Below are 13190 nucleotides of genomic sequence, written 5' to 3'. Positions count from 1 at the left end.
CCTTTCTAAGGAATTGGGGAAGGCAACATTCAGGTTCGCTCCTGAGTTGTTGGCTAGACTCAGAATCTTGGGGTCCCGGCCCTTCGGTCCAATTCCTTCAAGATTTCGAGTCACCATTCTGTATCAGATGACCCAAAACCTTCTCCTTCTTGCCAGTAAAGGAATCGAGGGGTTATCTTTGGGAACAGCTGCAGTTTTTCCTCACGTGCAGCCGGGTTGGGAGCACAAGAAGGACACGGGGGAGAGTCGCCAGTATACCTTTTCAGCTCGGACTCAAGGACATTCATCTCGACCTGAATCCAGACCCTCCCCCATCATGTCGCCCTACAGCACGATGTCGGATACATCGCAACGTCCCTCGCCTTCGAGTAATACTACTCTGTGACGCAGGTGCTACAAGCTGGAGTCTGGAAGCGTCTAATGACCTTCGCAGCCCGCTTCCTGCAGGACGTGACCCACAGGAGTATCGATACGTTTGTATCGCTCCGTGGTGGCTACACAACAGCTGGTCTAACCTCAGGCTCCTTTTTGGACAGGTAGCAGAAGGTTGAGGGCATTGTTATCAGGTTTTAGTCTGCATGAACGAAAGAAGTATGTCTGGCCCTTACTTCTTTCTTCATCATCCCCTCTACTGGGAAGCAGCATCCTGGTCTCTGCATAGCTGACCTCAAACCTCTGCAGGTAAACCATGCTTCCTTGTGTTCCAAGTATTGAGTCAATAGTGTCGCGTCCCCCATACCCTGACGAGGTGGTATTGGGAACGTCCTAACCCAGAGTTCCTTCTGGAACTCCAGGTCAACTGCCTAGGACGGGTCACATTTCTTCCTTCACACACAAGCTTACGTAGGCCACACGGTTCCTTGCGGAGCAAGGAACTTGTGAGGTGCAGGGACTCCTGTTCTCGAGTGCGACTCACTCAGATTCTGAGTCCCCGGGTAAAGCCAAAGTCAGTATGGCTGGGGACTTTCCACCCTTCCTAAGGGGTAAGTCACCCAATGTAAATAGCGTGGTTTGTATTTTGGTTACGGAACAAATGACAAATTCGAAGATAATTTGTATTTTTCCTAACCATACAAACCTTAGCTATTTACATATATTTGCCTGCCAGCCCTGTCCCCCAAGACAAGTCCTACCTCTAAGTGAAAGTGAAGCAATTCACCAGTGTGTGAGGGGGGGAGGGGTAGCTAGCTACCACTCCCCTACCCCCCTGCTAACTAGCACGGGGGTAATACACCCTCATTAGATTCTAATGGCTCGCCATTTCAGCTACGCTAAAAGGTAAACCCAATGTAAATAGCTAAGGTTTGTATGGTTAGGAAAAATACAAATTATCTTCGAATTTGTCTTGTTAATGTGGGTAAGGGTTAGGTTTGGTAGGGAATGTTGGGCTTTTGTCAGTGCATATGGGCCAGGTAGTGAGAAAAGTGAAGAAGAGCGGAATGAGTTCTGGAATGAATTAACTAGGTGTGTAGAAGGACTGGGTAGAAGGAATTATGTAGTTGTCATGGGTGATTTAAATGCTAGAGTGGGACAAACTAAGTCCAACAGTCTCTCCTGCTAGTGTTTCTCTCCCTCGGTCCCTCGGGGAAGTTCACTTACAGAGACTCCTCTTCTGAGGACTGCAGAAGGTCAGCTTGCTGATCCATCGGCTCCTAGAGGGCGTATCCGTCGCAAGGCTCGCCTTCCTCTTCGCCAGAGTGGCCTAACTTCACCTGCGGTGAGGAGGCGCCTCTTTGGTTCTACATCTTCGTTGCAGTCTACCGCAGAGGAGCCTCTTCACGATCACCGACTGTTCCTGCTTTGGTCCTGGACCTCTCAGTGGGTCGTTTGTGATCCTCTTTGGTGGAAGGTCGTCCTTTCAAAGGACACGTCGACCTTCCACCCGTCGGACCTGCCGACCTGCCGTCACCGTTCCTGAGTGCTGATGCACGCTACGTGCTGACGGAACCTGACCTTCATGCTTGTCAGGCATCTAACCCTAATACGGGGCATTAACGCGCGCATACTTCCCTCATGCGCTATGCTAACAATGAGCATATGCGCCCACATTCTTCTGCGCACCAGGCTTTGCCTGAACTAGCGCGCCCACGCCCAGCTACGTGCCATCCCTCACCCATGCGTCAGCGCGCTCCTGCGCGCCATCAACCTCCTGCGCACCAGCAGTCTCCTACGCGTCAGCACTCTCCAACGCGCCAGTGTTCTCCTGCGCGCCAGCGCTCTCCTGTACGCCAGCGTTCTCCTGCATGTCAGCGATCTCCTGCGCGCCAGCGCCCACGCGCAGCAATCATCTCTCCTGCGCGCCCACAATCTTCGGAACTGAGCGCTGTTGGGAAGTCGATTTTGACTTCTCCCACTTGCCAGCGCTCGCCAACGCGCCAACAGCTTTCTCCATCGCCCCGATACGCGCAGTCTCCTGCAAGCGCCCACGAGGATACGCACGCGCGCCCGCGCCCATCCTCTCCTGCAGTTGCGCGCCACCATACTGACGCGCGCCCACGTGCACAGGCTTCAACTGCGCGCGCGCCCTACAGCTTCTTCTGGGGCGCGCGAACTCTCGCCCGTGCACCCACGTGTTCAACACCCTGATCCTGCGCAGACATTCTCCCGCGCGCGCCATCATTCTCCTGCGCGCTCTCCTGTGCGCCCATAGTCACACGCTCATCAGCAGTCTCCCGCGCGCAACCCCTGATATTCTCTCTTACTATGCGAGCGGAATTTTTAGATTTATTTCAGAAGCAGGTCTTCCGAAAACTATTTAACTATTTTAATGACTTCTTAATTTTTATGGTTTTAATCGAATTCTCTTTTAATTTTCATATACAGTAAATGGTATCGGCGTCAATGACCTTAGATGTCAGGATGCCAGAAAACTTTCAATCAATCAATCAATCTCCTTCGCGCGAGCACCTTTACGCGTCCCGGCGCTAGCGTCAATACCCTCCCGCGCGTGAGGCTGCTGGACAACGCACGGCAAGGTCGCCATCGCCACATTCTCCTCCCCGCAAACGCATAACAGCGTGTATTGCGGCGGAAGGGAAACATCCAGAGGAGTCCAGGATCCCTATTCCTTTTCAGGCGAACCCACCTATGGGAACTCCTCCCAGGGATCCTTCTATCCCTGTCCCTTCAGAGGGAGTGTCTGACAGTGCGTCTGTCAGTCACCAACTTGGTTCAGTGCACTAATTAAAGCAGTTATGCAGGCGTTCAAGCCTGTTTTCTCTGAATTTGGTCACAGATCCTTGGCTGTTTCTACTCCTCTGAAGAGAAAAAGAGGAGTTCCGGACGCGGTAACTTCTCCAAGGGCTAAGTTGACTCCACGCAAGCCTTCGAGGCAGATTCCTTCACCTCCCCAGACTTTCTCTCCTTCCCTTTCGGACCTCAGGGGAATCACGTGAGGTGAGACGTTCCTCCATCGCACTAATGAGGGAAACCCCTCCTCGCGCTGAGAAGTCTTCCCAAGTAGGGGCTGGAAAGAACTTGCCACCTTTTTTGTTGGAGTCCTACATCCTTCCCAGGAAGGAGTCGAAGGACTCGAAGATTTTACCAAAGTCCTCTACAAGACCTAGGACGGAGCCAACTAGCCACTCGGAGAACGTCCGTGATTCTCCCCAAGAAGAGCCTTTGGGGACAGGAGACTTCGCTGCAAGTCCAACTTCAGGAGGAGAATAGCAAGAGCCAAGAGCATGCGTTTTGGCAAGTTCTGACTCTAATGAGGACTCTCAATGGGTTTGCCGACCCAGAGATCCCTCCTCGAGAGGGCAAGGACACGGTCTTGGACCGCGTATTCGGTACTCAGAAACCTTCCAAGGCCAGTGCGGCTCTGCCCTGGTATCAGGGGGTTAAGAGTACCATGGACAAGATCGCTGTACAGCTCTCCGAGTTGTCCTCCTCCAACCGTTCCAGTGCCGGCAACAAGCTTCTCCCACCTCCTCGCGTACAGCAAAGAAGGTACTTTGAGATCTTGGAGGAGCCTTGTTTAGCTCTTCCTCTCCACCATTCGTTGGACGAGCTTACCAGGGGAGTCCCTCTTGAGAGACTCTCCAACCGGCAAGTCTCGTTTTCGGCAACCGAGATCCTTAACCAGGAGAAGGTTGCGAAGTGTGCTATGCAAGCCATTTCGTGGCTGGACATCTGGTTAGGGACCTTAGGTATCCTGATACACTCAGAGTATTTCTCCAAAGAACGTACCAGGAAAGCTATGGAGACTTTCCTACTCTCAGGCACTCGCACAATCAAGTATCTTTCCCACCAAGTCTCTAACATGTGGGCAAACACCATCCTGAAACGTTGGGATGCGGTGGCTGAGAGATTCCATCAGAAGGTCCCTAGCACCGAGATCAATAGGCTCATGCATTCTTCCTTAGAAGGAACGATCCTGTTTGAGCCTAAGGATGTGGAACAGGCCGCTGAGAGGTGGAGGAAGTCTCACCAAGATTCCCTCCTTCATAGGGCTTTGACATCAAAGCCCTATAAGCCTCCAGCACCCCAGCAGTCCCGTCCGACCAAGACCGCAATACCAACGGCAGCAGCGAAGACAGTGGTGTCTAAGCCCTTTCCTGTCAAGGATAGGAAAGGCAAAAAGTCTCCAGAGGAAGTAAGAATCCTAGAGGGAGCAGCCGAGGCCGCAAACGCTAGGATTGGCAGTGCCCTTTCATGTCCACCAGTGGGGGGGATGCTTATAAAGTTGTGCAGACAGGTGGCAGCAACTCGGGGCTGATTGCTGGACGATTTCCGTAATCAGTCAGGGATATCGCGTCCCTTTCACAACATCTCTACTTCCCCGGACGACGAATCCAGTGTCATTGAGCTCCCTTGCCACGGGATCAGCAAGGGGGCAAGCCCTTCGGGCAGAAGTCCAGACTCTATTGAAGAAAGGCGCTCTCCAAGAGGTCCTCGACGGGTCTCCAGGCTTCTTCAGTCGACTCTTTCTTGTAAAGAAGGCGTCTGGAGGCTGGAGACCAGTCATCGACCTCTCAGCCCTGAACAAGTTTGTCAAACAAACTCCGTTCAGCTTGGAGACGGCAGACACGGTCAGACTAGCAGTGAGACCGCAAGACTTCATGTGTACACTGGATCTAAAGGACGCGTACTTCCAGATCCCAGTCCATCCGTCTTCAAGGAAGTACTTAAGATTCAGCCTAGACAACAAAGAGTACCAGTTCAAGGTGCTGTGCTTTGGTCTCTCCACAGCACCACAGGTTTTCACCAGTGTGTTCACCCTAATATCTTCGTGGGCACACAGGATCGGCATCCGTCTCCTTCGTTATCTGGACGACTGGTTGATCCTAGCAGACTCGGAGTCATCCCTTCTTCAACACCGGGACAAACTTCTGAGACTTTGCCAGGATCTGGGGATCATGGTAAATCTCCAGAAGTCCTCTCTGCTTCTCACTCAAAGACTGGTATATCTAGGCATGGTTATAGACACCAATCTCCACAAAGCCTTTCCATCAGATGACAGGATAGGAATGCTGAGGAAGGTCGCAAGCCCTTTTCTCAGACTGAGAAGAACTTCCAGCCCAATCGTGGTTACGTCTCCTCGGTCACCTTTCATCATTGGCTCGTCTTGTTCCCAACGGTCGCCTCAGAATGAGATCCCTCCAGTGGCGACTCAAGTCTCAGTGGAATCAAGGTTACGATTCCCCGGACGTCCTGAACCCTATGGGACCTGCGGAACTGATGGACCTCCAGTGATGGGTGACAGACGAGAACCTACGAAAAGGAGTGGATCTTCTTGTCCTCCCCTGGATTTGATGCTGTTTTCGGATGCTTCAAAGAAAGGGTGGGGGTCCCACGTACTGCACTACACAACTTCAAGCCTGTGGTCAGAATCAGAAAAGTATCTCCATATACATTAAATCTCCTAGAGATGAAGGCCGTCTTCCTGGCCCTTCAACAGTTCCAACAATACCTGGCGGGTCACTCTGTGGTGGTGATGAGCGACAACACCACAGTAGTGGCTTACATCAACAAGCAAGGAGGTACCTTTTCGAAGCAGCTATCCCATCTAGCAGTAGAGATTCTGAGATGGGCCGAAATCCACTCGATACCACTATCGGCACGTTTCATTCTAGGCAAAAGGAATGTGCTCGCCGACAATCTGAGCAGAGCGTCTCAGATAGTGAGTACCGAATGGTCTTTGGATCATCTAGTAGTCAACAAAGTTTTGACTTTGTGGGGTTCTCCGACTGTGGATCTGTTCGCAACAGCCCTGAACTTCAAGCTCCCGCTGTACTGCTCCCCAGTCCCAGACCCCAAGGCTCTCTGGCAAGATGCTTTCCAACAACGGTGGGACAACATCGATGTTTACTCCTTTCCCCGTTCTGTCTGATGAGGAGGTTGCTCAACAAGACCAGAACATCGGTCAATCTTTCAATGACTCTCATAGCTCCGCTATGCCATCACGCGGAATGGTTCCTGGACCTTCTGCAACTCCTAAGGGAGCTACCGAGAGAACTCCCTCCTCGGCACAATCTGTTCAAACAACAACATGCTAACATCTTCCACATGCCTGGAGACTATCCAGCATCTCCTCTCTGAGAGAGGATTTTCGCAGCAATTTGCCTTCAGGATATCTGGACATCTGCGAAAGTCATCCGCAGCAGTCTACCAGGCAAAGTGGAAAGTCTTCAGTGGTTGGTGTCGTGGAAGGGGTATCTCTCCACTCGATGCCACTATTCCAACAATAGCGGAGTTCCTCTTGTATTTGCGGGAAGAAATGCGCCTTTCAGTCTCGGCAGTGAAAGGCTGTCGCTCAGCCTTAAGTCTAGCTTTCAGGCTGCTCATCGCTAGAACTTTCTCTACTCACACGTAGTTATAAACTTACCTGCCCTCAGTCGGAAGTGAGACCTCCTCCATGGAACATGGTTCGAGTTCTCAGGTCTCTTAAGAGACCTCCCTATGAACCATTACGCCAGGCATCAGATTGCACCTAACCTGGAAGACGGTGTGCCTGCTAGCTTTGGCTTCTGCCAAGCGTGTTAGCGAACTTCATGGTCTCTCGTTTGACATCGCCCATTCAAGGGGATGGCGGGAGGTAACGTTCAGCTTCGTCCCTGAGTTTATTGCTAAGACTCAGAATCCTGGAGTAGCGGATTCTCGGTTCGTCTCCTTCCGGATTTCTAGCCTCCGTTCTGTAACAGATGACCCAGACCATCTCTTACTATGCCCAGTAAGGAGTTTGAGGCTATACCTTAAAAGAACAGCTGCAGTCTGTCCTCGTGCCAGCAGTATTTGTTAGCACAGGGAGGACTAAGAGGAGGGTCACCAAAAACACCATCTCTGCATGGATTCGCAGGGTAATTCATCTGGCCTTGAATCCAGATCCTCCTCCGTCACGTCGCCCAAGAGCACATGATGTCAGGGGCATAGCTACGTCCCTAGCCTTCAAAAGAAATTTCTCTGTGAAGCAGGTCCTTCAAGCGGGGGTGTGGAAGCGTCAGACAACGTTCACATCCCACTCCCTGCAAGACGTAACCCACAGGAGGCTCGATACGCTTTCTATCGGCCCTGTGGTGGCTGCACAACAGCTGGTTTAAAACCTCAAGCTCCTTATTGGACAAGTAGCAGAGGGTTGAGAGCATTGTTACCCGGTTTTAGTCTGCATGAAAGAAAAGGTTTGACTGGCCCTTATTCTTTTATTCATCATCCCTCTCTCGGGGAAAGCAGCCTCCTGGGTTCTCTGCATAGCTGACTTCAAACCACTGCAGGTAAACCATGTTTCCTTGTGTCCCTAGTATTAAGTTAATACTGTTACGTCCCCATACCCTGACGAGGTGGTATTGGGAAAGTCCTAGTCTACAAGTTTCCATCTAAAGAACTTAAGAACAACTTCCTAGGACGAGTCACACTTCTTCATGCCTTCACACACAGCTTGCGTAGGCCGCAGTTCTTGCATAGCAAGGTTCTAGCGAGGTGCAGGGACTCCTTGTTTCTTGGGTGCTGACACACTCAAATAACGAGTCCCCGGGCAAAGCCAAAAGCCAGTACTGGCTAGGACGTCCACCCTGCCTAATGGGTGAGTCACCCCTATTAAATAGCGTGGTTTGTATTACAGTTACGGAACAAATGACAAATTCGTAGATAATTTGTATTTTTCCCTAACTATACAAGCCTTAGCTATTTAACCAAACTTGCCCGCCAGCCCTATCCCCCTTGAAGTCCTACCTCCAAGCAAAGTGAGTTCAAGCACAGGTGTGAGTGGGGGGCAGTAGCAAGCTATCCTTCCCTACCCCGGCTAACTACCAGTGTGGGTAGTAAACCCTCGTTAAATTTTAATAGCTCATCATTTCAGCTACGCCGAAAGTAATACCCCTATTAAATAGCTAAGGTTTGTATAGTTAGGAAAAATACAAATTATTTATGAATTTTTCATATTTAGTTAGTAGTGCGACGTTCCCGGTATTTAGCTATAAAGAAATTTTCTAGCTAGTTAGGCAAAATTATACTAGTGAAGATTGCATATACATATATAATATTTCCTCTTTCAAAATATAACGTTTCTTTTGTATAGGATAGGACATCGGTGGTATCACCTGTAGCCGCGGTCCCCACTCGAGTTAGGCTAGCCTAACCCGTTTGATATACGTTATTAATGTTAATTCCATTGTATAACCTCCAGTATCGTTTCTATTAATTCGGTCGGGGATATATATATCCCCTAGAATTATTGGTATAATTCGATACGCTTTTCTTTTAGAGAAAAGAGGATAAACCCTTCTTTCTCCCTGAGCGCTGCCATCCCAAGCGGCAACCCTATCTTCCGTCATCGCTTACCTGGTCAGTCACATTGCTAAATTCTTGCACCTAGCACGGATTGCTCAGGCCGGGTTAACGAGGTATCAGGGTGATCTCTTAACAGCTCGTGGGAAGCAAGAGTTTTCACCCTGGGTCGGTCACCAACCAGTTGGTTTTTAGACTTCCACCCAGCATGGAGTGTCCCCATAGTAAAGGGCTTAATGGTTTGTATTTAGTTGGAGCAAATGACAAATTTGGAAATAATTTATTTTTTTCCTAACTACAGACCTGGAGCCCTTTACATATACTGGTCTCGCCATCACCTTCCCTTTGAAGTCCTGCCACTAACCAGTGGAGGGTAGTTACTCCTTGTAAAAAGCTTAATGGCTCATTTCAGCTATTGCCGAAATAATACTCCATAGTAAAAAGCTCCAGTTTGTATAGTTAGGAAAAATACAAATTATTTCCAAATTTGTTATGTTTCTACAATACAGGGTAACTCATTAATAGATTTTGTTTTTATGAGGTCTCTTCCTTTCTCGGATTACCTCATGACAAGTTGTGTGATGCAGTAGAATCGATGGTAAGAGTCTTACGAAGTATTTTTGGTATTTATCTCTCATCTCAGTATATTTTTAGGTCTATCCCTATTGTTTTTCATTATCTACATCTTGGAAAACATGGGTGTTATCTAATTGACTGCTTGGTAAGACTTATTGACATATTTTTCAAAATAAAATTTATTATTTCTGTACTTGTCCAACATTCATTGGATCCCACTTTCCTATTCACATCTAGCGGAGATGAACGTGAAATGAGGTTTCAAGAGGTCAACCTCTGGCGGAGTAGATCTTGAGGCATGGGATAAGAGTGCTAGTCCCAAATGCACTACTAATCCTCTAATTTTGAGTGTGTCAACCAAGGTGTCCTTGCAAAATGTATAGCTCATTTTATGTTGGGCACGTATGGAAATTATAAGTAAAAATTTTTAAATCCAATTTTTTTGGAAAAGTTAATTTTATATAGTGTGCCTTATAAGCAAATTTTCCATTTTGTTCCAAGTTATTTATTATAAATATCACAAATTATGATGGATACTGTCTTTTTCAGATTGTGTAATAACAGCCAAAAGAGGTACTTTAAAATATCTAAAGCAGAGGGAAGAGTATGTCAAAGCCCTTGCTAAAGATGCAGAGTGTGAAGTTGATTTCTTTGCTGATGAAGACTTTGGTAAAGGGTCAAAGGTAAGGCTAGAAGAGATTGCTATTGGTTAAGAAATTTTTGCTGTTATCACAAACCCATTCATTGGCAGTAAACCCATTTGAATAAGATTGCTAGGTTAACATCTTTAACTTTTCAATATTAAACTTACCCGATAATCATGTAGCTGTCAACTCCGTTGCCCGACAGAATTCTACGGGAGGGATACGCCAGCTATCACTATACTAGAAGGGGGTGTACTCACCAGCGCCACCTGTGGCCAGGTACTACAGTACTTCTTGTTGACACCGCCTCAATTTTTCCTCTGTCGTGCTTCCGGCAAGACGTTCTGGGATACGCTTATAATCTTGGAGTATTGTTCACGGCTTTTGGTGAAGTATTTCTCTCAGATTTCGGCTGTCGCTATACTGGAAACTTCTCTGTTAGCTTAGATAGCTTTTATTTAGTTCTGTTTAATGGTTAACGATCTTTTTGCTTGATTTGGAATCCCCCTTGACTAACTCTTTGATCCAAGATGTCTGACCTTTCACAAGCCCCACCCCATAGACGATGTAGGTCTTGTAATAGGCGTATTCCGAAGGCCTCGGTAGATCCTCACACCGCTTGTTCTGACTGTAGGGAAAGACCCTGTCAGTTGGAAGATCGATGTGAGGAATGCGCCGGACTTTCGGAACTTGAATTTGTTCGATTCCTGAAATATTCAACCAAGTTAGAGAGAGAGAGAGTTAGGAGGAGTTCTTCTCGCTCTTCACTTTTTTCCTCACCTCATGATCCTCAACCTTTTCCTCCCCCTGTAGTGGCTACCCCCGAACCTACTATTTGTACTCAACCTGATATGTCCGAGGTTTTGCGTGCCATTCAGGCTTTAGGTGACAAAGTGGAATCGGTGGTTAGTGACCATAAGTCTCTTATGGCAGAAGTCAAAGAACTTAAGGTCAAAAGTGCAGTGGGAGGTGATAGTGCCAGTGCTGTGACAAGTGCTAGTGTCAGTGCGGTGCCAAGTGCTAGTGTCAGTGTCAGTGTGGTGCGTGAGGGTACTTCTGTGCGTGCCAGTCGTCCTCCCAGTCCGGGACCTCTTGCAAGCTCCCAAGCCCAGGGGAGAAGCAATGTCGAAGGGCAAAAGGGTTCGGCAGGCCTTGATCGGCGCACAGAAGTATCCTCGGTGGTTGCGGGCGTGTCTTACAGAGACCGTCACTCCCACCCGCAGACGATTGAGCCCGTCTTTTACTCGTCTGCTGAAGAAATGTCAGGGAGAAAACGCTGGACTCAGGTCTCAAGACCTCTCAAACGCAAAGTCCAGACCTCAAGAGCTCTACAACCTGGTTGCAGTCATTGGATTAGCTCTGACTCTCCGCAGTCATCAGGTGACTGCACACCTCCTAAGAGGGGTAAGGTGATGCCGCAACAGTCCTCATCTTCTGTTAAGGCTTTGCCTCAGCAGACCTTAGCGTCTGTCGACCCCAAGTTGACTTTGCTGCAGTCCATGCAGTCACAGCTTGCGGTCTTAATGCGTGAGTGTCAGGCTGAGAAGGTTACACCTCCTCCTGCGATCGCTCCGCCTAACCGCAGTCCAGTCTGCCAGGCGTACGAAGTTGAGGCTCCTCAGGATACCTTACCGCGTACTGAGTTGCCAGTTACCAGCGGTGTGCAGCAACCTCCGCCTTCCTTAAGGCAACCTCAGCAATGGGAGCAGGAATCTTATGCCTTTCTTCCTCCGCTTCCGCTTGCGGTTCCACCAGCGAGGCAACAATCTCTTGAGGTACGACAACCTCTTCCATCCATGAGGCAGCCACCTCAACACTCGCTGCAGCGACCTCAACCCTCCTCAAGGCGAGAGCCTCAACACCTTAGGCTAGCACCTCAGGAACCTCAACTCGCGAGACAAGAACTGCGTTCTGCGCAGCCGCTACCTCAACTCTCGCAGCTCACACCTCAGGAACCTCAACTCGTTCCTCAGGAACCTGCTACTGCGCATCCGCAACCCTTACAGCAAGCGCAACTCTTGAGACAAGAAACTCATGCCAGGAGTCAGCCACCTCAACCTATGCGCCTACCTTCCTCTACTCTTCTTGACCAGCCTTTGCAGCCTGAACCTCAGGTTTTTACTCAGCAACAGAGACTTGAGGATGAAACCACAAGCGTTTATGCACCCGCTTGTTCAGATTCTGCTGTTCAGCATACCACTGTTACATTACCTCTCACTTCGCTACACTCTGGTGATGAGGTTTCTGAGGAGGAAGCAGCGCACCTGGATCCCTCATCAGACGTGGAAGAAGCCAAGTCTTCTCCTCTACCCATTGACTTTCGTAAGGTCCTGGCTCTTTTCAGAGAGGTATACCCGGACCATTTTGTTTCTGCTACCCCCCGCTCTCCTCCATCTGAGTTTTCGCTGGGTATGCAGCCTGTTAAGTCAACGTATACTAAGCTCGTCTTTGCTAGGTCCTCTAAGAGAGCTTTACGAATATTAGGGGAGTGGTTGCAGTCTAAACAGCAACTAGGGAAGACTTCCTTTATGTTCCCACCTACTAAGCTCACTTCTAAAGCGGGCGTATGGTATGCCACAGGAGAGGAACCAGGCTTGGGAGTCCCTGCCTCTGCCCAGGCTGACTTCTCAAGTTTGGTCGACTCTCCTCGTAGAACAGCAATGAGGCGCTCTAAGGTTTGCTGGACCTTCTCCGATTTAGACCACTTCCTAAAGGGTGTTTTTCGTGCCTTTGAGATGTTCAATTTTCTAGACTGGTGCCTGGGGGCCCTTAGCAAGAAGACCTCCCCTGCGGACAAGGACTCGGCCATGCTTTTAATGTCCTGCATGGATAAAGCAATTCGGGATGGATCTGGCGAGCTTGCTTCAATGTTTGTGTCAGGAGTTCTTAAGAAAAGGGAGCAACTTTGCTCTTTTCTTTCTTCCAGCATCACACCTTGTCAAAGGTCTCAACTCCTTTTCGCTCCGCTTTCTAAGTTCTTGTTTCCCGAAGAGCTTATCAAGGACTTGTCGGCGGCCCTGATTCAGAAGGACACTCATGATCTTGTGGCCTCTTCAGCTCGTAAGACTAAGGTTGCTCCCTCAGTTCCCAGGACTTACCGCACCCCAGTGGCTGATACTCCTGCTACAAGGTTTATTCCGCCCTTTCGTGGCAGAGCCCCCAGCCGAGGAAGCTCCCGTCCAGACTCTTCCAGGAGCAAGTCTAGGAAAGGTCCCAAGACTTCAAAAGGCAAACACTGACTCTCCTCCT

General features: G+C 49.2%; 1 protein-coding gene across 3 annotated transcripts in view; it reads left to right on the top strand.

Moving 5' to 3' along the window:
• LOC137645641 (transcriptional regulator ATRX homolog) overlaps positions 1-13190 on the top strand; it is a 114940-nt gene that overhangs the window by 68807 nt on the left and 32943 nt on the right. For all 3 annotated transcript variants that reach the window (XM_068378463.1, XM_068378461.1, XM_068378462.1), the window contains one exon: positions 9847-9980. In XM_068378463.1, coding sequence (XP_068234564.1) covers positions 9847-9980 — 134 coding nt within the window. The remainder of the gene's footprint in view (positions 1-9846; positions 9981-13190) is intronic.

Source organism: Palaemon carinicauda, chromosome 8 (assembly GCF_036898095.1).
Source record: "Palaemon carinicauda isolate YSFRI2023 chromosome 8, ASM3689809v2, whole genome shotgun sequence".
NCBI classification, from domain to species: domain Eukaryota; kingdom Metazoa; phylum Arthropoda; class Malacostraca; order Decapoda; family Palaemonidae; genus Palaemon; species Palaemon carinicauda.
The sequence above is the reverse complement of the archived record's forward strand: the minus strand, read 5'-3'. Positions and strand labels throughout refer to the sequence as shown.